The sequence below is a fragment of the Rhinatrema bivittatum genome, chromosome 11 (assembly GCF_901001135.1).
Source record: "Rhinatrema bivittatum chromosome 11, aRhiBiv1.1, whole genome shotgun sequence".
In the NCBI taxonomy this organism is placed as follows: domain Eukaryota; kingdom Metazoa; phylum Chordata; class Amphibia; order Gymnophiona; family Rhinatrematidae; genus Rhinatrema; species Rhinatrema bivittatum.
Genome location: NC_042625.1, coordinates 58,337,287 through 58,360,419, shown reverse-complemented (window position 1 = coordinate 58,360,419; position 23,133 = coordinate 58,337,287). Strand labels below are relative to the sequence as shown.

General features: G+C 43.6%; 1 protein-coding gene across 5 annotated transcripts in view; it reads right to left on the bottom strand.

Annotated features, from left to right (window-relative positions):
* Positions 1-1,231: 1,231 nt before the first annotated feature.
* The window catches only part of TAOK3 (TAO kinase 3), a 194,736-nt gene continuing 172,834 nt past the window's right edge, over positions 1,232-23,133 (bottom strand). For 4 of the 5 annotated variants that reach the window (XM_029619813.1, XM_029619815.1, XM_029619811.1 and 1 more), the window contains 4 exons: positions 22,502-22,741; positions 19,376-19,588; positions 10,392-10,574; positions 2,760-4,034 (listed from right to left, as the gene is read on the bottom strand). In XM_029619813.1, coding sequence (XP_029475673.1) covers positions 3,873-4,034; positions 10,392-10,574; positions 19,376-19,588; positions 22,502-22,741 — 798 coding nt within the window. In that variant the 3' untranslated portion in view covers positions 2,760-3,872. Of the gene's footprint in view, positions 1,374-2,759; positions 4,035-10,391; positions 10,575-19,375; positions 19,589-22,501; positions 22,742-23,133 lie in introns of those variants that run through there. The other variant, XM_029619812.1, reaches the window with a different exon arrangement.

Here is a 23,133-nt window from a genome sequence, read left to right as displayed (position 1 = left end):
ACCAATGAGGAAACTGAACAGGAAAGAGTAATCAAAGTAATAGTGCTGCAGGAGCTCTCCAGTTGATGGCATTAGCCAGCAACAGAAGCAGTGTTGTTTTTGGCAGGAGTCACTGTTAATAGTATTTGTCCATGGAGAAATTAGGCTAACAGTAACAAATATGGGTGACATCGCCGCATAGCAACAGTTTGGAGTTATTGGTTAGACTAGTCTAGGATGTTTTGTACAATTTGTTAAACTCTCAAGTATTTTTCATGTGCACTACGGAGAATAACTGATCAGAGAATCTCCTTGGACCTGTTTCCCTCAACTTCTCTCTAAATTCTCTATTCCTTAAATCCCCCCCCACCCCCAAAAAGTCTTTATTATAGTTGTTTGACCTAGCTCTTGCTTATGGTTTGCACTAGCAGGAGTTTCTTAACAATAAAAGAGAAAAAGAATTCAGAGTTTAAAAATGGTTTATCTTGCAATGCTAAAGCATCCATTATGGATACACATGCAGATTGCATAAAATGCCTGGGAATTACCCATGATTATACCAATTGCTCTTCCTGTTGCTTATCACCCTGGAGACTTCAAAACAGCATAGACTGAATTTAAAAGTGAGATAGAGCAGTTTTCAAATTAGACCATGGGGAAAAGCAGACTGTCACACAGGAGGCGTCATCTGTGGATGCGTGTAAAACGGTTAAAAATGAAGTAGCCCCCGACAATAGTTATTTGCCCTTTCAGAAAACCCCCACTAAAGCAGAGACCCTCAAATTAACAACCAGCAGATTTAAAACAAATCGTATATAGCACTTTTACATTCAGTGCACATTCAAGTTGTGGAATCTGTTGCCAGAGGATGTGGTCAAAGGGTCTATGGTTAAAGAGTCTAGCATAGTGGGGTTTAAAAGTTCTTGGAGTAAAGTCCATAACACTAGACAAGTAGACTAAAGAAAGCTATTTTCATCCCTGGGAATAATTAACAGGAAATAGATAATCTTTGTGGTATCTGCCAGGTACTTGTGATCTGGATTGGCCACTGTCACAGACAAGATTATGTACTGACTATAGAAGAGCAGGCTAGAAGGGAGGAGGATGGAGGGCAGAAAGAAAGTAAAGACTAAGGGTGAAAAAAGGAACAAATTAATATGGCTTCTCCGCTGCTCTTCTTAAGTTAAAAAAAAATATGAAATCACATGCTTTGCAGTTGTTCTCCTGCTCACTAGTCTGTTTGAGTCATGTCAGATTGAGGGAGAGAGAGCACACCCACTAAAATGGGGACTGTGGTTTTGCAAGATTTTTATTGATAGTTATTTTTAATGGCAAAGATTTTTTTGTGTGTTTATATATGTTATATATAAACACACAAAATATATGTTATATATGTCTCATCTATAGTCATGAGTTCTCATGACTCAAACAGACTAGTGAGCAGGAGAACAACTGCAAAGCATGTGATTTCATATTTTTTTTTTAACTTAAGAAGAGCAGCGGAGAAGCCATATTAATTTGTTCCTTTTTTCACCCTTAGTCTTTACTTTCTTTCTGCCCTCCATCCTCCTCCCTTCTAGCCTGCGCCCCTTCCCCCTCCCCCGTTCATTGTAATTTTTCCTTTCTTTACAGTTAATTGTAAAACCGTATGATGTTTTCTACGAATGTCTGTGTATAAAAGTCCATAAATAAATAAATAACAAAACAGGTCTCTCCTTTGAGAGATACGTACATGCAGACCAAGTCAGATCAATGGCTGCTTCCATGGTTTTTGTGGGCTCTGCTACCATACATGACAGCTGCAAGGCAGCAATATGGTGTTCAGTCCATACGTTTGCATTCCATTATTGCCTACAGGCTGAATCTGTCAGGATGTATTCAGTCTGTCTTCAAAAATCTATTTAAATTTTAGGTGGTGGAATTCTTCCTGCAATCAAAGTGGTTTTGCACAAGGGGAAAAAAAAGGGATGCAAACATAATCCTGTGCTTGGTAGTGGCATGCTTGTGACCTTTTATCCTGCTTGTCCATGTTAAAAACAGAGTTGTTTATCTATAAATGGTGTCATCCATGGACAGCAGGATTAACACTCATACATTACCCTTCCACCTCCCAAAAGACCTCAATCACTCTTTCTTCCACATAAACTATATTATAATCTGAGGAAGCTTAGCAGAGGGCTTCTATTTAAAGGGCTACTGCATGTGTGCAAAACATTCTGGACAATATTCACCAATAGTGAATCCCCCGCCATACTGTTGCTATGCAGTGATATCGTCCACATGTGTGACTGTTAATCCTGCTGTCCACAGAGCACACCAGTTACAGGTAAGCAATTTATCTGCGAGCACCAAGTAATTGCTCATCTTGGGGAGAATCTGTCTGTGGTTCAGCAGAAATCAACATCAACTTGATGGTACAACAAACAGTATACGGTAAGGATCATGGGAGAACAATATTTTTTATATTTGATCCCCTTTGCTACTTGTAAGTTTATACTTTGCAATGGAGGGAGACACTGCTATAAAGGAGTAAAGATAATACACATGCTGGCCGAGTTTCAGGTATTGCAGAAGCTATCCAACCACCCATGATCTACAAAAAGAACAGCTGCCAGGTAAAGTACTGAATTTCCTGCTAAAATAAAACAGCAACATCTATAATGAACAATTTTATTGACGAATATAACTAAAAGTGCTAAACAAAGGAACTTGTGCTCTCTCGATAACCCTGAACGTTTTTGATTAGCTTTTTGTCTGAAGTGCATGCAAAAGAAATAAAGTCTTTTTCATATTTTTTTCTTTATTGTAAGAAAATACACAGCTTGAAAATGTGAAGAATGCAATATTTAAAGACCAAGATTGAGGGCAGGGAAGGAAAGTAAACAAACCCCCATCTCCCCATAAAATAAAATAGAGAGACCTGAATGATTTGCACCGATATTGGTAAATAATTGTTTTTTAAACTGTAAATACTGAACTGGGAGGAAAAAAATAATTTTTGATCCGCAAAACAGTTAAAATACAATAAGAAAATAAGTAAAAGCTCTCCTTAAATGTATTCTATACACAAAATACACAATTTTTTCCAAAGCCCATTTGTTGTGCTACTGGGACTCTGGGGGTTTGCTGGGAACTGTCATAGCATTGTCTGCTACAGCAGAAAATCATTATGATACAATCAGACACTGAGGACAAAGTCAGCTCTTGCCAGCACTGCTCTTAGAAAAAAAACATGAGAATTTTTCATTCCCCTTCCCTCTCCCCACCCCCATTCCCTGTAACGTAAATATGTCACCACTGATATGTACATCACGATTAGAATCTGAAAAATGTATCAAAGTTTCAATCTTAATAAAATTTGTTTCAATTCCTGATGAATAAATACCAAAAAAATGCAGCAGCTGGTTAAGATAAGGCTGCAGCAGCTATGGTCTCTCTCTCGCTCTCATACGATTTTTTAATTTAATTTTTTGCTTGCACTTTCCCAGATGGGTAAGTAACGAACTACTGCTTTAAAACAAACATCCATACTAGTATCTTGTATGATTATTACCTTTTTTCTATGGTCTCCAAGGTCAGTCACAGAACATCATCATCAATGCACATAGACATCAATACTGTGACATACTATGGGATAACCCCTCTGCCCCAGATGTCTCAGGGAGCAGGTCAAGCATGTGAGTTTGCTGAGGGGGAGCCCCTGATGAACAGTAAAGAGAATAGAGGCACTACAGTCCGACACCATGTCAGATTGAGGGAGAGAGAGCACACCCACTAAAATGGGGACTGTGGTTTTGCAAGATTTTTATTGATAGTTATTTTTAATGGCAAAGATTTTTTTGTGTGTTTATATATGTTATATATAAACACACAAAATATATGTTATATATGTCTCATCTATAGTCCTCCTTGGGATATTCTAATGTGACCAGATTTCCAAATCCCATCCTGAGACTCTCCATGTCAAAGGTCTCAATCTCACGCTCTTGTCTTTCAAACAGGATCTTTATTCTTTCACTGCGTTCCTTCTGTAGGGCAGCCAGTTCCTCTTCAATCTGTAACAAACACAAAGTGACAGAGTGAGGTGTAGTTATTCAAGTCAGCACAACACAAACCAAGCACTCTGCAAGCAAGAGCTCTAGAACACCAAAGGATAACCCTGAAAGTCCAATGATCCCTATCTACCACAAAGAAATTCCTCACAGAAAACAATCATCCTGTAACAATCCCTATAAGTAACCAAATTAATCTTGCTATTCACTACTCAGAGAAAGCAATCCTTCGCTCTTTACCATAAGGGAACTTTGGCACAGCAACTCCTCTGTGCCTCTAGATGACCACGACTCGTAAGGGCACAGGCATGGTTGGAGCTCATGGAGAAGCATGCTGAGCACTGTAAGGCCAGTCTATCAGATACATCGACATTGTTGGACCCAGAAACTGCACAAACATGGAGAGAGCATTGAACATCAAGAAGGTCCATGGAGACACACCATTTGGCTCTTCCCATCCAAAAGAGGCAAAGGGTTCAGCTTCTTTGGTTCTAGCATCAAGGAGTTCTATTGCAAAGCATCAAACGAAGGCCAAGAAGCATCAGCATTTGTCTCTATCGATGCATGATGCCAGGAGCAGAGGATATTCTTTCTGTGGCCATGAACCTCCCAAAACATTCCTGTAGAGAGGAGAGGTCATCCTCGATGCCTTCTGGGAATCTTAACACCCTCCAGGGGATCAAGTGGGACATGGATACACTTTTGGTTTCCCAGGAAGATGTGGCCTCATCTCCTTTCTCTCAACTGGTGTTAGCATTGGCAGTCTAGCAGGCATTGGACAAGGCCATGTTCAGCCTCAAGAGCATCCAGTGTTTATGCAAACAAATGTCCAGTTGCTTCTGAAGTCCTTAGAGCTACCTGGTGTAAAAACATCAGTGTTGGTATCTCTTCCCGCAGGAGACATGTCCAATCCATTGTGGGTTTGGGTGGGGTGGAGGAAAACTTCCTGGAGATGCAAGAGTTCCTTTGGGGGGGGGGGGGGGGGGGCAAGGCTCCAAAAGACAAGTGCTCCTCTCTCTGAGGCCTTGTCTACTGGCCAGGCTGTATGAGGATCCTCACCCTCAGTGTAGTCAGGTTCAGACTGAATACTCCTAGAGGTACAGGTATAGATCTGGAGTATCTCTAAAGAAAGAGACTCAGCATGTTTCCACTCTGACACATCTGTTCCACCAGAGAGGAGGAAGTCTCCACTGGAAAACTTCTCCTGTGCTAGCTTTATATGGTCTTTAATGGCAGAGGCCATTCAATTTCCTTTGCAGGAGGATGAGTCCAGAAACAAAATGCTGTATATCCTCCAGTTTGTGAAGCTTCCTAAGGAGAAGGAAGTTTCAGTATACGAGATCCTACTCTAGGAATCTGTTGACAAATTCACCTCCAGCCTGTGGGTGGCACTGTGAGCAGCTTGGACTATCTGTCCAGTCCACCCAGTATTGTGCCCCTTGGCAGCCATTTGTTTCCTGTATAGACTTGTATTTATACTGAGACAGTTTTGTCAGTCAGTTGCCAGAGTTGATTCTACCTTTCGGTCCTTGTATCCTGGCTCCATTCCTGTATTCAGGCGACTTCTTTATCTCCGGATTCTAACTTCAACGTTCTTGCCTGTTCTCCTTTCTGGATTCCTGTGTGCTCCAGTTCCTTGCTCTGATTCCAAGCTTTGTATTCTTTTCTGGTATTGTGGGCTATGTCTGGTTTTTCATGCCGCACCAGCCTCCAGCACACGAGAAAGGTGAACATAGGCAGAAGACGCCTAGGTTTCCTGCTTTCACTGCCATCGGCCTGGATTCAAGTCTAGAGATGTTAGGCCACTTGTTCCTGAGGCAATCCACAAATGACAATTGTCATATTGAGCTCTGGCTATCCCACCAAGCAGGCCGCATGTTTGACAGCCCAGGGTAAGCTCCTAGAGAAGCTGAATGAACAATTTGGAGAGCTAAACCAATGCTTGGTAAACCTGCACAAGCAAGTTAATTGTCTCTCTCAAAACCCCATCCCTGGGGCCTCTGGGTCACAGTTGCAGCAAGTGCCTCCTTCCACGCCTATACAGCTTGCAGCTGTGGAGTGTCCACTTTTAAGGAGACCTTGGTAGAAATCCCCTGCGCCTCTCTGGAGATCCAAAATCCTAATAGGGCTTTTTGATTTTGTGCTTTATAGTCTTTTCCCTTCAAACTTTCAGTTTTCCTGACCATAAGTTAAGCATGGTGTACATAATATCATTACTGACTGGGTAGGCTCTGGGGTCTGGGCATCCCCATTTGGAAAAAACAGGACCCCTTTATTTCAGACTGTGATGCTTTTGTCATGGTGTTAAAACTCATTTTTGATTACCTAAGTCACTTGATTTCAGCTTCTATCTCCCTTGTACACATGAAGCAACGAACCCATAGCATGGGGCAGCATACTTGGAGTTCCACTTGGTTATGACAGAGACAGCCTGGAATAATGAGGCCCTTGTCACAGCCATTTAGAACAGATTAACAGACTGGATCAGATCAAGGATGAGCTGACCTTTCAGGAGGCGGCTTTAGAACTGCATGCCTTGATCTCGTGTCTATGCTTGGACACCTGCATTCATGAACGTCAATCAGTATTTGTGTCTTCCGCCATAAGCCCTATGCTCACACAGTCCCATGGGTCAACCCTATTCCATCAGCCAAAGAAAAATCCCATTTTAATTTCTTTGCGTAAAGCATTATGTTTCTTCCCCATTATGGATGCTATTCAAGAACTGATCGATCTTAAATGGGGCACCCTGGAAGCTCATTTTAAAGGGGGATGAGCCTTGGAAGTGCTGTAGCCCCTGGATCCGGTGGTGAGAGAGCGGTTGCACTTTCTGAAAGTGGATGCACTAGTGTGTGCCATCACCAAGCGGACAATTATCCCTGTAAAAGAGGGAGCGGCATTGAAGGATGCGCAGGATAGAAGAATTGAGGCTATCTTTAAGCAGACCTTTGAGGCAATGAATTTGCAGATAGCCTTTTGTTGCTACCTGGTGGCTCGCACTTGTTTGCTTCTCTAGCAGGAAGTCGATGAATCTGGTTTGAATTGAATTCCAGGGCAATGATTAAACCAGCAGCTGCCTTTTTAGCAGATGCAGGCTGCAATTTGGTTCGCACTTCTGCCAGAGGGGTGGCATCGGTGAAAGCAGCCAGGCATCAGCTATGGCTGAGGAACTGGTCAGCTGATACAATTTCAAAGTCTAACCTTATGAAATTGCCCTTTAAGGGTTCACTCTTGTTTGGGAGTGAGATGGAAAAAATCGCCAATAAGTGGGGTGAGTCCCAGGTTCCTCGGTTACCAGAGGATAAGAAGCAGGTGCCACCCTCCTTCAGCACGAGAGGTCGTGCTAGGGGTTTCAAACGCTTTCGATCCTATAGAGGAGTGGCTTCTCAGAGACCTTTGGGTTGGTCTCAGTCCTTTCGCCCAGATGGGGCGCGTGCCCCCCCCCCCCCCCAAAACCTCTCAATGGTGGTGTGCCAACTCACCCCTGGAAACAGGAGATAGGGGATTGCCTCTCTCTGTTTGTTTTTTTGTAATTAATTTTTTTTTAAATCGGAGGTGGGTGAAGATTACATCAAACCAGTGGGTTCTGGAGGTGATAAGAGACGGCTATCCTCTGGAGTTTCTCAACGTTCTTTGGGATGTTTTCATGGTGACTCCCTGCAGAAGAGGCAGTCAGTGGAGTGTACGTTGTCATGACTCTTCAGTCTGTATGTTAAGATCCTAGTGCCCAAGTCACATGAAAATATGGGCCAATATTCCATTCATTTCACTATACCCAAGGAGGGGGGGTTCCTTTCGCCCGATTCTGGATCTCCAGGGAGTCAACCGTCATTTTCAGGTGACTCGTTTCCGCACAGAAACTTTATGCTCGATAATGGCAGTACAGTCGGGGGGGTTTCTTACATCTCTGGATTTATCAGAAGCATACCTACATATTCCCATCCAGCTGGAGCATCAATGGTTTCTGCAATTAAATGTTTTGGGGCAACATGATCAGTTTCGAGTACTACCCTTTGGTTTGGCCACCGTGCCCAGAACCTTCTCCAAGGTCATGGTGATAGTAGTGGCAATGAGGAAAAAGATGACATTCTAGTCCACTCGTACTTAGATGATTGGCTAATTTGGGCCAAGAACATGAAAGACTTCACGCCTCGCATAAGGTGATCGCCTTACTACAGGAACTAGGTTGGGTGGTGAACTTGGCCAAGAGGAATCTATAGCCATCCCAGATATTGGAACATCTTGGTGTTCATTTCGACATGCAGCAAGGCAGGGTGTTCCTGCCAGAAATCCGCAATCAGTAATTGATGGCGCAGGTGCGACTATTGACAGAAACAATATGCCCAATGGTGTGGTCTTATCTATAGATGCTTGGGTTGATGGCAGCCAACCTAGAAGTGGTTCCATGGGCAAGGATGCTTATGCGTCCTTTGCAATGCACACTGCTTACTCGATAAGAATTCACTTACTGGTGGATATCACCATCCAATTGCTGCGGGGGTTGCAAATGGATGATCTAAGGAAGAGCATTTCCCTACAGACACCGAACTGGCTAGTACTCACGATGGATGCAAGCCTCCAGGGTTGTGGGGCTCATTGTCAGGAGTTGACAGCGCAGGGGAGTGGAGTACAGAACAGTCTTTCTGGAGCATCAATTATCTGTAAGCCCATGCTATTCAGTTGGCATGCTTGTGATTCATCGACAATTTGCAGGGTCAAGCGGTCTGAATAATGTCAGACAATGAGACGACAGTGGCTTACATCAATTGCCAGGGAGGAACCAAGAGCCAGCAAGTGTTGCAGGAAATAGCCCAACTTATGGAATGGGCGGAAGTACATCTTCAGGAGATCTCAGTCTGACAATGTAAGAGCAGACTTTCTCAGCAGACAGAGTCTGGATCCAGGAGAATGGGAATTGTGAAACGAAGCATTCCAGTTCATAGTGGATCGCAGAGGCCTCCCATTTCTAGATTTGCTGGCAACATTTATTTAGATTTATTTTCCACTTTTCACAGTTCTTCAAAGTGGATTACTTTCAGGTACTGTAGGTATATCATCACATCACATACAGGTATATCACATCACATAATGTTAAGGTTCCTCGGTTCTTTAGTGAGATGGAGGGGATAACAGAGGATTAATTGGGGATTATAAGAAGGAGATGAGAGAGGATCAGCCTGGGGATTTGAAAATGGTTGGTGTGGATGAGAGGGAGGGGATGGGATAGGGAGGCGAAAGGAGCGGAGGATGAGAGAAGAGGTCTGCTGGAGGGGAGAACGTTAGAAGAAGGAGAGGGTGGAGGTTGAGAGAGGGAATCAGCACTAGTGCAAGGAGTGTGAAAAGGAATGATTATTGGCAAGGGACCGCACCCATGGTAATTTGGCTTGGTAATCCTTTGGGGGTCATATGAAATTTCAAGTGCTAAAATGGGATCACAATGGCTAAAAGTTTCAGAAGCCTTCATCTATGTAAGTTCTTTTCTGATCCCATTCAATCCCCTTTAATTCTCCGCCCCTCCCCAGGAATGCCTCCTTCCCCTAATTGCAGCTAAAAGTATACACATTGTGGAACATGTGTACTTTTAGCTATACTTAAAGAGAGCAATTTTCAGAGAGCGAGTTTATGAGGGTAAAATATTTACCCATGTAACTGGCTTTGAAAATTGCTCTCAAACTCAGAGGAGAACCCAAATAGCATTATCCAAGACATCTTAAAAAAAAAAAAAAAAAAAAAAGGCAGTCACAGGCTGACAAGGTCCATTTTAAGTGTGCAAACTGACTTAGTAGAGGTGCAATACTTAGTTTTCACAAGTTTATGCTCTAACTCCCAGGCACTGCTGTGAGCTATAGAGCAGCTCCATCTGCATTTTTAACAAACTACAGGCCTTATGCTTACCCCTGCATGCTTCCTGCTTTACCCAAAAAGCACAAAGGAAGGCGATCTATAACAGCCGTCAGGATGAAAAGAAAAGAATAGATGCCTGTAGTCTAAAATTAATCCTTTATTGAAGTGGAGACACAAGGGTAGCCCGACTCTGGCCGAGTTTCGCCGTCACAAAACGGCTGCCTCAGGGGCTTAAATCAATCTTCTTGAGTTCATCAATCATAATAAATGAAAGATGATCGTATAGATCACGATGTGATCTCTTATACTGCTCCGTCTTGCAACATTCACAAACATCGATCTTTGTGAATGTTGCAAGACTCAAGAAGATTGATTTAAGCCCCTGAGGCAGCCGTTTTGTGACGGCGAAACTCGGCCAGAGTCGGGCTACCCTTGTGTCTCCACTTCAATAAAGGATTAATTTTAGACTACAGGCATCTATTCTTTTCTTTGCTTCCTGCTTTAGAAATGACATACCTTTTGTTCAAGATGAGCTCTACGCAGAGACACTCTCTGTTCTAGTTTCTGTATCTCTCGTTCATGTTGCGCTTCTGTTTGCATCTTAATCTTGCTCTGGTAGGCGTTGAGCAGCTCCATCTCTTGCTGCAGCTGCAGCCTCAGGGCTTGGCACTCTGCTTCCTGAGCTTCATCCAGGCGCAGCTGCAACCGATTAAAGGGACATCATTAGAATAAATTGGGGACAAAACACTGGTCACCAGATAGTGAAGTAACATCTAAGAATCAGGATGTTTCATGAATGGGTTCCAAAATTATCATAGCATAAATATCTAGACCTGAATTAGTAATAACTTGACTTTTTAGCTCACCTTTCCAAATCATGCTCAAGGCTGTTTATATCATTATTAGCATTCATGTATAATTTTATGTCCCAAAGAATTTCCAATCAAATTGAGTACTTGTGGCAACAAGAAGACATAGTGACTTGCATTAAGTGATAAATATGAGATTTGATAAATATGGGATTAAGTGATAAATATGGGATTTGAACCCTTCTTTCCCTGGTTATTAGCCTATTAGCCTCCTCTCATCCAAACTAATGGATTAGGTCATAAGGTCAAAGATTTTCAGACTCAAGGGCAAGATACTTGTAGCATTAAGAAGAACATGCTATAAGGACAGATGTAAACTGGCAAAACTGTGTGTGGGAGGCTGAGGTAAGGGCAGGGCTATGGGAATAGCAGGAACTGAATAGAAGAAAGTGATGCAAGCAGAACTGGAATGCACTGGCAGAGAGGTATGGGCTCAACATTGCTATAGAAAGATTGAGATAAACTGGCAGAGCTGTGCTGGTCTCTGGACAAAAACAGCAGGGAGTGCTGAAGTACAGGGTTCATGAACAGTAGTACAATGCTGTGAGGGCACAGTACAGAAATGGCATCTGTGAGAAACAGGAAAAACACAGCATAGGCTGAACCATTCATTTTTAAGGTACAGTAGCTGAAATTTATTTATTTAAAACTTTTTATATGCTGCTTATTCAATTTGGGTAGACCTAAGGACATAACATACGAAACTGCCATACTGGGTCAGACCAAGGGTCCATCAAGCCCAGCATCCTGTTTCCAACAGTGGCCAATCCAGGCTACAAGAACCTGGCAAGTACCCAAAAACTAAGTATATCCCATGCTACCATTGCTAGTAATAGCAGTGGCTATTTTCTAAGTCAACTTGATTAATAGCAGGTAATGGACTTCTCCAAGAACTTATCCAAACCTTTTTTAAACCCAGCTACACTAACTGCACTAACCACATCCTCTGGCAACAAATTCTAGAGTTGAATTGTGCGTTGAGTGAAAAATAATTTTCTCCGATTAGTTTTAAATGTGCCACATGCTAACTTCATGGAGTGCCCCCTAGTCCTTCTATTATCTGAAAAAGTAAATAACCGATTCACATTTACCCGTTCTAGACCTCTCATGATTTTAAAGACCTCTATCCATCTCTTCTCCAAGCTGAACAGCCCTAACACCTCTTTAGTCTCTCTCATAAGGGAACGGTTCCATCCCTTTTATCATTTTCGTTGCCCTTCTCTGTGCCTTCTCCATCACTACTATATCTTTTTTTGAGATGTAGCGACCAGAATTGTACACAGTATTCAAGGTGCGGTCTCACCATGGAGTGATACGGAGGGATTATGACATTTCCGTTTTATTCACCATTCCCTAATAATTCCCAACATTCTGTTTGCTTTTTTGACTGCCGCAAATTTGATTACCTCACTTTTCGTATTCCTTTCCAGATGATTTATGAGTATATTGAAAAGCACGGGTCCTAGTACAGATACTTGAGGCACTCCACTGTTTACCCTGTTCCACTGAGAAAATTGTCCATTTAATCCTACCCTCTGTTTCCTGTTTTTCAACCAGTTTGTAATCCATGAAAGGACATAGCAGAGTTGCTTACCTGTAACAGGTGTTCTCCCAGGACAGCAGGATGTTAGTCCTCTCATATGGGTGACATCATCAAATGGAGCCCCCTCACAGAATACTCCAAGTTTGTTTTTATCAAAAGAGACAGAGTTGGGTGGACTTCCTATGGACTGCGGTGCAGTCCAAATAAAATGTAAGTGCACGCTTACAGTCCAAAGTGCACAGAGTTCGCTCACCCGGGTGAGCGTGCGGCCTTGGGAAGTGGGCAAGACTATGGGCTGATTTAAGTGGAAGTCTGTTACCACCTTAGGAAGGAACTTAGGGTGAATGCGAAGAACCACCCGGTCATGGAGGAACCTTGTGTAGGGTGAGAAGCTCACAAGGGCTTGTAAACTCACTCACTCTGCGAGCAGATGTGATGGCTACTTGGAAAAGTACTTTCCATGTAAGGTATCTGGGTTCACAGGAATGCAAGGGCTCAAAAGGAGTGTGCATGAATCTTGCAAGGACAACATTAAGGTTCCATGCCACAACCGGTGGCCGAAGAGGAGGCTTAAGCTGTAATAAACCTCTCATGAAGCGACTCACTAGGGGTTGAGCCGTTATTGGGGCATCTCCTACTCACTGATGGTAAGCAGAGATGGCACTAAGATGTACTCGGATAGATGATGTCTGGAGACCAGATTCCGAGAGGTGCCAGAGATAGACTAACAGATTTGATGTGGGGCAAGAAAAGGGATCCAAACCATTCTGTGCGCACCACAAGATAAATCTCTTCCATTTAGAGCGGTATGATTTCCACGTGGAAGGCTTCCGTGAAGCTACGAAGACTTGAGAGACTTCACTTGAAAGGCTGAGTAGTTGTAGTATCAACCTTTCAACATCCAGGCCGTCAGAGACAGGGTCTGGAGGTTTGGGTGGCGTAACTTGCCATGATTCTGTGTTATGAGGTTGGGCGACGTGCCCAGGCGAATGGTGTCCTGGACAGAAAGGTCGAGAAGTATGGGGAACCAAACTTGGCGCGGCCAATATGGGGCTACGAGTATCATTAAGCCTCAGTCCTGTTGTAGCTTCACGAGAGTCTTGCTTATTAGCGGAATCGGAGGATACGCATAAAGCAGGCCTGTGTTCCAGGGACGGGCGAAGGCATCCATGGATGGTGCTTGTCTGTTCCTGAGCAGGGAGCAGAAGTGTTCCACTTTGTGTTTCTGACTGGACGTAAAGAGGTCAATGGTTGGCTGACTCCACTGGTGGAAGATTCTGCTCGCGACCGAGGGATCCAGATGTTACTCTCATAGGGCTGGAAATGTCGGCTGAGGCGGTCCACCAGTGCATTCTGTGCGCCCACTAGATAAGTGGCTCGCAGAAGTATGGAATGTGACAGGGCCCAGGCCCAGATCTGCGCTGCCTCCTGGCAGGGCAGGTAAGAGCTCGTGCCCCCCTGTTTGTTCAGGTACCACATTGCAACCTGGTTGTCTGTTTGCATCAAGACAACTTCGTTGGAAAGGCAGTCTTGGAATGCATAAAGGGCATTCTGCATTGCCTGAAGCTCCATAAAGTTGATTTGAGAGGTTGCTTCGGCTGCTGTCCAAGTCCCTTGAGTTTGAAGGCCTTGGACATGGGCTCCCCAACCTAGGTTGGAGGCATCCATAGTTAAGGTCACCTGAGGAGCCGGTTGCTGGAAAGGAAGACCTACTTGTAAGTCGGCTTTGTGTGTCCACCAGGCAAGTGACAGACGAAGCTGGCTGGTTATGTGTACCAGGGATGACAGCGGTTGAGTAGCCTGTCACCACTGAGATTTCAGAGTCCATTGTGTCACTCTCATGGCGAGGTGTGCCATTGGGGTGACATGGACTGTTGACGCCATATGGCAGAGCAACTTGAATAGTTGGCCAGCGGAGGCTCTTTTCCGATGGCGGATAAAGCTGGCAAGGTTGGACAGCGTAATCGCGTGGTTGTCAGGTAAGAATGCTTTGGATAGCGTCGTGTCTAGGTCTGCTCCTATAAAGGAGAGAAGGTGAGATGGAGTCCAATGGGATTTGGAGTAATTGATTAGAAATCCCAATGAGTTCAGAAGTCTTATGGTGAGACTGAGGGAGTCAAGGGCTCTTTGTTTGGACTGGCTTTTTATGATCCAGTCGTCCAGGTATGGAAAAACGTACACGCCTCTACTGTGTAACTGTGCAGCCATGATTGCCAGGCACTTTGTAAAGACTCAGGGTGCAGAGACCAGGCCGAATGGCAGTACCTTGTATTGATAGTGACTGTGACCCACCACGAATCGCAGATATTTGCGATGAGGAAGGAAGATTGCAATGTGGGCATATCATCTTGAAGGTCCAGACAGCAGAGCCAATCCCCTTGTTGTAGTAGAGGAAGCATGGTGCCCAGGGATACCATTCTGAACCGTTTCTTGAGAAGAAATGTGTTCAAGGCATGGAGATCCAGAATAGGCCGGAGGCCGCTGGTCTTTTTTGGAATTAGGAAATACCTGCAGTGGAACCCCTTTTCCTGCTGATTCGGTGGAACCAGTTCCACGGCTCTGACCGACAGAACTCCCAACTCCAGAATGGATTGGGTGGGAAGTCCGGGGGTATTTTTGAAAAATGTAGATGGTAACCGTGGGCTACGATGGACAATACCCACTGGTCCGTGGTAATTGGGTGCCACTTAGTTGCAAAGTGGAAAAGGCAGCCCCCCACTGGAGAATGGCTGCTGCTCTCTGGAAAGGAGTCAAAATCCAGCTGCAGGGCCAGCTTGTGGAGCTGGCTGCGGTCTAGGTGTTCTCGCTTGGCCGCACGTCCCCTCTGAGGAGCCCAAGCCAGTTGTGCACGGGATGCAGGAGGGTAATATCTGCGTGACCTGTAGAATTGTTTCCTGGGTTCCCTATGTGTGACCCTGCGGGTTATGGAAGGAACATCTGGGGAGACAGTTGACAACTGCGCAGGGTCTCATGGTGGTCTTTTAACTGGGCCACTGCGTCCTGGATCTTGTCCTCGAACAGGTTGTCTCCTGTACAGGGTAGATCTGCCAGTTTGTCCTGCACTTCCAGGCATAGGTCTGAGGCCTTTAGCCAGGCCCAGCGACTAGCACTGATGCCTGCTGCAAGACTCTGGATGCTGTTTCAAAAGAATCGTAGGCAGCTCTGACTTCATGTTTGCCTGCTTCCAATCCTTTTTGTAGGATGGAGGACAAAGTCTCCTGATGTTGCTGAGGTAATGTCTCCGCAAACTACTAGACTTGTTTCCAGAGACTTTACTATATTGGGTCATGTATAATTTATATGCTGCTATTCACGCTATCAACATGGACCCTTGGAAAACTCTTCGTCCCAACGCATCAAATGCCTTCAGATCCTTTCCAGGAGGGGCAAAGGAGTGTGGACGGTATCGTTTAGCCCTTTTCTGAGCTGATTCCATGACTACAGAGTGGTGGGGGGCAGCTGACTTTCTTGAAAACCTGGGGCTTGATGGACCAGGTACGTAGCACCTGTCTTTCTATTGACTGGAGGTACCATACCTGGATGGTCTCACAGGTGGCGCAAGAGATCTAGAAGAACTTCATGCACTGGTATTTTGCCATTATTTCCTTTGGAGCATCTACGAATTGTAAGACCTCCAACATCTTGTGATGAGCATCTTCCTCCGAAACTAGTGAAAAAAGGACAGTCTCAGACATCTCTTTGACAAAACTGGCAAAGGAGAGGTCTTCCGGAGGAGATCGTCACCTTTCTTCTGGGGGTGAAGGCTCTGAGAGCAAGTCCTCGGAAGTTCGTGAAGAATTATTTGAGGATGCATCTTCCCATGGATTATAGGGAATTTCCCCTTCTCCCGGTGGACTTCCTGAAGGAGGAAGTATGCCAAAGCCGAGAGGGCGGGAAGGCATCGATGGAACCTGTGCTGGCATCGAGGGCACCGGTAGCCCTGGCATGGGCTCCGGCATCGATGGTTCCCATGGAGGGATCTGGCCAGGAATAGATTCTTCCTCCTCTGAGGAACTCTGTATTAGAATCTGGACCTGCGGAGGCCTCTATGGGCGACTTGGTGCCAGCAAGTCTGGTGGCAGAGGAGTTGGTAAGGCACCGATGAGCGTATTGAGGTGCTTGAGGAGCGGTGCGAACATCGAGGGAGCCAGTTCCGGGGCTGGCGGCGATTGGAAGCCTTGTAAGGCTTTCAAGCACTGCCTCTTGGACCATGCAGTCCAATTCCTCCTGGAAAGCCGGCATGGATGGCACGGCTACTGGGGTAGGAGGCAGGCTAGACATCACTGGAGCTTCCATGGTGGCCCATGGAGTCTTGGTGCCCGGTACCGGTGGGGAACACCTAGGGTTCCGGGGTCCAGAGGAGGATGGGGGCTTCTCTCCCTGGGCCCTCTTCACAGGCAGCTCGATGGAAGTTGATGCTGCTGGGGTATCGATGCCGGCACTGGTTGGGGACACCCGGTGCTGGTGTCGGTCCCAGTCTTCCAGCACAGAGGATGATGATGCCAATGTCTTCGATGGGAGTCAGTGACGGATGGTCACCCTGTCCACTGTGTTCCTGGCGAAGCATTTCTAAGGTCGATGGACCCTCCATGGTCAATGACACTTGAACTGGCGTTGATGGAGCAGTATGTTTTGAAGCAAACTGCTGCTCCATTTTATCCAGGCGAGCGTGACGGCCTTTGGGGGTCTTTTGTGTGCAACTGGGGCATTGACGAATGTCGTGCAAGGGACCTAAGCACAAAACGCAAACTTCATGCGGGTCTGTTATGGACATGGTTCTCCGACACTTGGGGTATTTTCTAAACCTGGTCGCCATGCCGAAAAATGATGGGTGTGTAGTCTGTGACAGTCGGCACCGAGGCAGTAAGCCGCCAGGAACCGACCGCAAGTACGGGAAAACACATTTACCGAGCGTCGGAGAGAACAGAGCACAATGGGAGGACCCCGGTGAGGGATTTTTAAAGAAGATAAACTTCAAATATTTCCATGAGGAAAGTTGTGAGAAATTTCTTACAGAGCTCCTAAACCATGAGGCAACTGCTGCGTGGAAGAAAAAGAGACTGAAGGAGGACCCTTGGTAGCTGTAGGGTTAGTGGCATGCTCATTGTGCCAGTCAAAGTTCCAGAAACTCTGACAAAAGTATTCTGCGACGGGGCTCTGGGGCTCCATCTGATGATGTCATCCATATGTGAGGACTACCATCCTGCTTGTCCTGGGAGAAAGCCACCTATCCCAAGACTTTTTACTTTTCTTAGAAGCCTCTCATGAGGAACTTTGTCAAATGCCTTCTGAAACTCCAAATACACTACATCTACTGGTTCACCTTTACCTACGTGTTTATTAACCTTATCAAAAAAGTGAAGCAGATTTGTGAGGCAAGACTTGTCTTGGGTAAAGCCATGTTGACTTTATGCCATTAAACCATGTCTTTCTATATGCTCTGTGATTTTGATCTTTAGAACACTTTCCACTATTTTTCCTGGCACTGAAGTCAGACTAACTGGTCTGTAGTTTCCTGGTCCGCCCCTGGAGCCCTTTTTAAATACATACATCCATAATGAATTAAAATATTACAAAGTAAAACAAATAAAAACAATTAGAATCATACAGAATACATAAGGAAGAAAAGTAAGGGGAGAGTTATTTATATACAAGTGAAAATAGATGGGTTTTTAGCTGTTGCTTGAAATCTTTAGAAGTGGGCAGAGATCTAAGGCGATCGGGGAGAGAATTCCACAATAAAGGGCCTGCAACGGAAAAGGCTCAATGTCTGGTAATGCTTAGTTTTGCTAGCTGAACAGTTGGTACCTCGAGAAGACATTTATTAGAGGATCGTAGTTGTCGAGAGGGCTGATAAAGTTGAAGATTACACTGCCAGAGATCTGTGGGGTTATGAATTAGATTATGGATTAATCAAAGAATTTTGTATTGTATACGAAAGTTATATTGTATACAAATAAGCGTGGGGGTAGCTTGCTTATTGCGACGGTTACTACCCTAAACCAATTAAGCCTGACACATCACTTTGAATGCATATACAGCGTTAATCTCTGCTTCAATGGCAGGGGGAAATGTGGAAAAGAGGTGTTACATTCAGACAACATCCAACAATGCATGGATCTGTGTAGTCTGGGTAACAAGCATCGGGGTACCTTGCTTGATGCAGCGGTTACTACCAGTAACCATTAAGCCTTATGCTTCATCTTGGACGCAACTCCAACATTACTCTCTGCATCAATGGCAGGGGGTGGCAGGAAATTTGAATCAAACTGTTACCAACAAGGGCCCTGAAATTGGTGGTCGGTGAAACAGATAAGTATGGGAAAATAAGTGTGGGAGCTTGCTGGGCAGACTGGATGGGCCGATTGGTCTTTTTCTGCCGTCATTTCTATGTTTCTATGAAAGTTAATGGGTAACCAGTGGAGAGAGAAAAGAACCGGAGAAATCTGATCCTTTTTTGATCTGAGAGAATACAAGCAGCTGCATTTTGAACTAATTATAGAGGGCAGAGAGAACAAGTAGGAAGACCAAGAAGTAGGTCATTACAGTAGTCAAAGACAGAAAAAAACCAAAGATTGAAGAACTAACCAGAAATCATTATAGAATAGGAGAGGTTTTAGGTTTTTTAAGAGACATTTTATAAAAGGAGTTTTTAACAGCAGAAATGTGATGAGTCATAGATAAGTCTGAGTCAATCAATACTCCAAGGTTGCGGGCTTTTGAGGAAATTGGAATCAAGCAGTTATCAAGGAGTAGATGGCTTGGAGTTCGGCAGGATGATGAGGGAATTGTGGAAAGATGTAATAGTTCTGTTTTAGCAGTATTTAGTTTTAATCAATTGTGTGAAAGCCAACTTTTGTCAGAATGGATGCAAAGAGAAACAAAATCAAGCTTAGAGGACCATGAATGATAATATGGAATGAAAAACTGAATGTCATCAGCATAGATTTTGAAATCGACTCCAAGTCCATCAAGAAGCTGGCATAAGGGAATTAGGTAATGAAAAGAATAGCGGATAATTTAAATTGTGTAACATCATAGAATTGCCAAGATTGACTGCTGCTTACAAACCCAAAGTGCTTCCTTACCGCCTGTGAAGCCATCATTTCATTGATGCTTTGCTCATACTGCTCAGCCAGAATGGCAAGCTTCCGTGTCTGCTCATCTTTTAAAGACTTCAGGATGGTTTTGTGCTCACTCTTAAGAGAAACTTCAAGCTGGTGATTCTTTAGTGCCTTGTACTGTTTCGTCTGTACCTTACAAGTGTCCTGGAACTGCTTCTTTATCTGCATTTCCATGACCTGTGGAGAAAACATTTCTATGAGAATAAGTGAAGTATTTTACTTTTAAAAAAATTTCCCAATAAAATTTATGTCAACAGCATTATACAATACAAAATGATAAACACAGATACTACCACAATGCTTACCCCATTCCCTCCTCTCTTCCCATCACCTATTTACATAATTCAAATATTAGAAAAGTCCTAAAATAAGGGGCAATAATGTGAAGTTTTCTAACAGGTAATCTCATGTTACTGTTGTAAAACCTTGGTTTATTGCCCCCCCTCTATGTGTTTAAAAATCCACATGCATTTATAATGTGTTTACTTTTACTCACCAAGAAAACAGGCGGTTAGTGTACTTGTACCTTTATTCTATTAACTCCTGAGATTTTCAAAAGGAAACTCCCTGAGGAGTTTTCCCATGAAAATAAGTATGCATCAACTGCTAGCTCTATAGGGAGGCTCATTATTGCCATTTCTTTGAAGGAAGCAGTGGTTTATTCATTGCATAAGAAAGTCTTATTTGTCCCCCCACCCATGAGTCAGATTTAAACAACTTTCTTCCTGTATCTAATCTCCATTTCCTCTCCAAATTGATCAAGTTCACTGGTGCTTTGCAACTTTCAAACCATGCTTGGACCATGCTTGGACCATCTTCAGGTGGGGTTTAGGCCTAACAATACTGAGATGGTCTCAGTAGCATTAGCTGATGAGTTACTGAGTGTACTTGCTAAAGGCTCCTCAGCACTAGTAATTTTACTTGAGTGAAACCTTGAGAGGTAGATTTTAAAAGCGTTGCTTGCACAAAAACGGCCAGATATGTGCGTTCGCTGACCTTGCGTAAGCAACAGGAATTTTAAGAAACCGGGAAGGACGCGCGTACATGCCTGTATGCGTGGCCAGAATAAGAAGGCGAAAAAGGGGCAGGGCATGGGCATTCTGGGATGGGGCCAAGACTGAAATGTGTAACCACAAATTTTGCAAAGGCAACATGTGTATGTTACCTGTGTATGTGCTGGAGTCCTGAACATGGGGTGGGGGAAAGAGAGAGAGAGAGAGAGAGAGAGAGAGGCACACTCTGTATAGGGTCAGTCTAACACGCTGTATTGGGGTTGGGAGGTGATGTTCCAGACACATTCAGAGGTATTCATAGGAAAATTAGTTCTTACCTGTTAATTTTCGTTCCTGTAGTACTACAGATCAGTCCAGACCATGGGTTGAGCCTCCTTTCCAGCAGGTGGAGACAGACCAAAACTGAAAGGGTATCCTATATGAGGACAGAGCCTACCCTGTAGCCCTTCAGTATAACCATTGTCAAAGCAGAAAAAGGCATAAGATCAAGCAAGCAACAGAATAACTAGTAATTTAGTGTAAACAATCAGAACAATAGAACAAGTGAATGAACCGTGTTACTAATACGCTCTTGCATGACTACCCCTGATCATCGTAAAGATACTTCCGGTGCCTGTAATGAAATTCCATGAGAGCCATGCAGAGACACTAATAACTCCTATAAGAAGGAGAAAACAGGAGAAAGTCGAGCGGACAGACAAGACGGGAGGGCGTCTGGACTGATCCGGGTACATACAGGGAATGTAAAATCATCATCACAAGAATTTTAGTCTTTATAAGCGATGAAAAGGAGTTGACAGAGATTGTTGGGTTGAAAGTCCTGTTGGACCCTCAGAAAATCATACTGGTTAATACAGGTGATTTATCTCCTCCTCCACTTATCATTAACAGCATGTCAAAATACTGCATGTTATTGAAAGCTTCAGACTAGTTCATTTATAAATATTTGGTTACATTTGCCCTGCTAGATGTTAGCCCTGGAAGTAATTGTACATACAGGACAGGTATTAGAATGTACCAAAATGTGGTCCCCATTTCCAAAAATGGTGAGGGGAGATCAGAATTCTTCTTCAATGGGATCAAATATCTAATTGTGACTATCCTAATTATATGTTTTTTCCTTTTAGGGTCAAAGTGTTTATGCAGATATTTTATTTAAGTGTTTTATTCAAGTGCATTAATGAATGGTTGGGATGTGGCTCATAAAAGTGGAGGGTTTAATATGCCCAGGACTTAAGGCTATTGTATGTAATGTTACTATTTTGACCTTATACTTTTGTAGGAACTGTTGCAAGTTGATATTTGGATTTTCCTTTTTAATTTGTTACTTCTGATTGTATGTTTTTCTATGCAGTGGGACATGAGCTGTAATGTTCTCCAAAAAAGTGAGTTAAAATATATAGTTTAATTTCCATTCTTTTGTTGGTACTCACTGTAATTTCACTTTTGTGAATGCTGATAGCAAAAAGAGGCCATGGTAGTGAACCAGCTTTTAAAGCTCAGTGAAAGTCAGTTCTTATTCTGGAAAACAGGAAGCTAGTGAAGTTGTCCACACAGCAGAAACGTGATTGCATTTTTTGTACAAGGAACCAGGGAATTGCATTTTGGACATACTGAAGTTTAGAAAGCTAGGACTTGGGTAACCATAACAGTGAAAAGAGAATGTGAAAGCAAGAGAGTCAAGTATGTGTAAGATGTAGACAGGGATGCCCACTGGGAATAAGGAGAAGAAAGTATTTTTGTACATGCATTAAATATAAGCAAAAACAAATAATCTAGGATCCAGAAACAAAGTTAGTAATGTGAGCAGCAGTTTATATTTTGTATATGTTTTCGCCATGCCGTTTATTTTAATTATCTGCTTTGCAGCTCCAATGATAAAGTATAAAATCAAGAATGAATAAATAAATAAAACCAGATTGGAGAGAACAATGAAGGTGATGCCCTCTAGTCAGCATTAACTGAATATAGTGATAAGCTGTAACAGTGGGTACAATATGTAGTTATGGCAGGTGGTAGATGAATCCAGTGACTAGAAGTCTACATTCGATCTACATACTTTATAGCGCCACTATACCTTTAAGTTTTTGGGCTGCTGTCGCAGTTCCATGATATGCTTGCGGTGCAGTTCCCTCTCTCTCCGCTTGTTATACTCCAGCTGATTCTCCAGTTCTGTCTGATGCTGCAGGCGGATGAGGTCCATACGCAACTTCTGCAAGGTATGTAGCTGCCTGTACTCAAGCTCCCGTGTGGACTCGTCATGCCGGATCAGCATCGCATGCTCCATTTCCTTCTGGGTTTTCTTTTTATTTAATTCCTAGGGTATGTGGCAACCACATTAACAAATACAGAAAAACAAACTGCAATGCATGCATAAGAAATTCATTTTTGGCAATTAATTCAAACCAGCTTAACCAGATGATCAATTAAGCATATACAGTGCATTCAGAAAGTATTCAGACCTCTTCACTTTTACCACATTTTATGTTACAGCCTTATTCTAAAAAGGATAATATACATTTTTCCCTCCTTAATCTACACAAAATACCCCATGATGACAATGCAAGATCAGGTTTGTAGAAATCTGTGCAAATTAATTAAAAAAAAAAAAGAAAAAAAGAAACAAGTAATATCACATTTACATAAGTAATCAGCCCTTTACTCAGTACTTTGCTGAGGCACCTTTTGCAGCGATTACAGCCTAAAGTC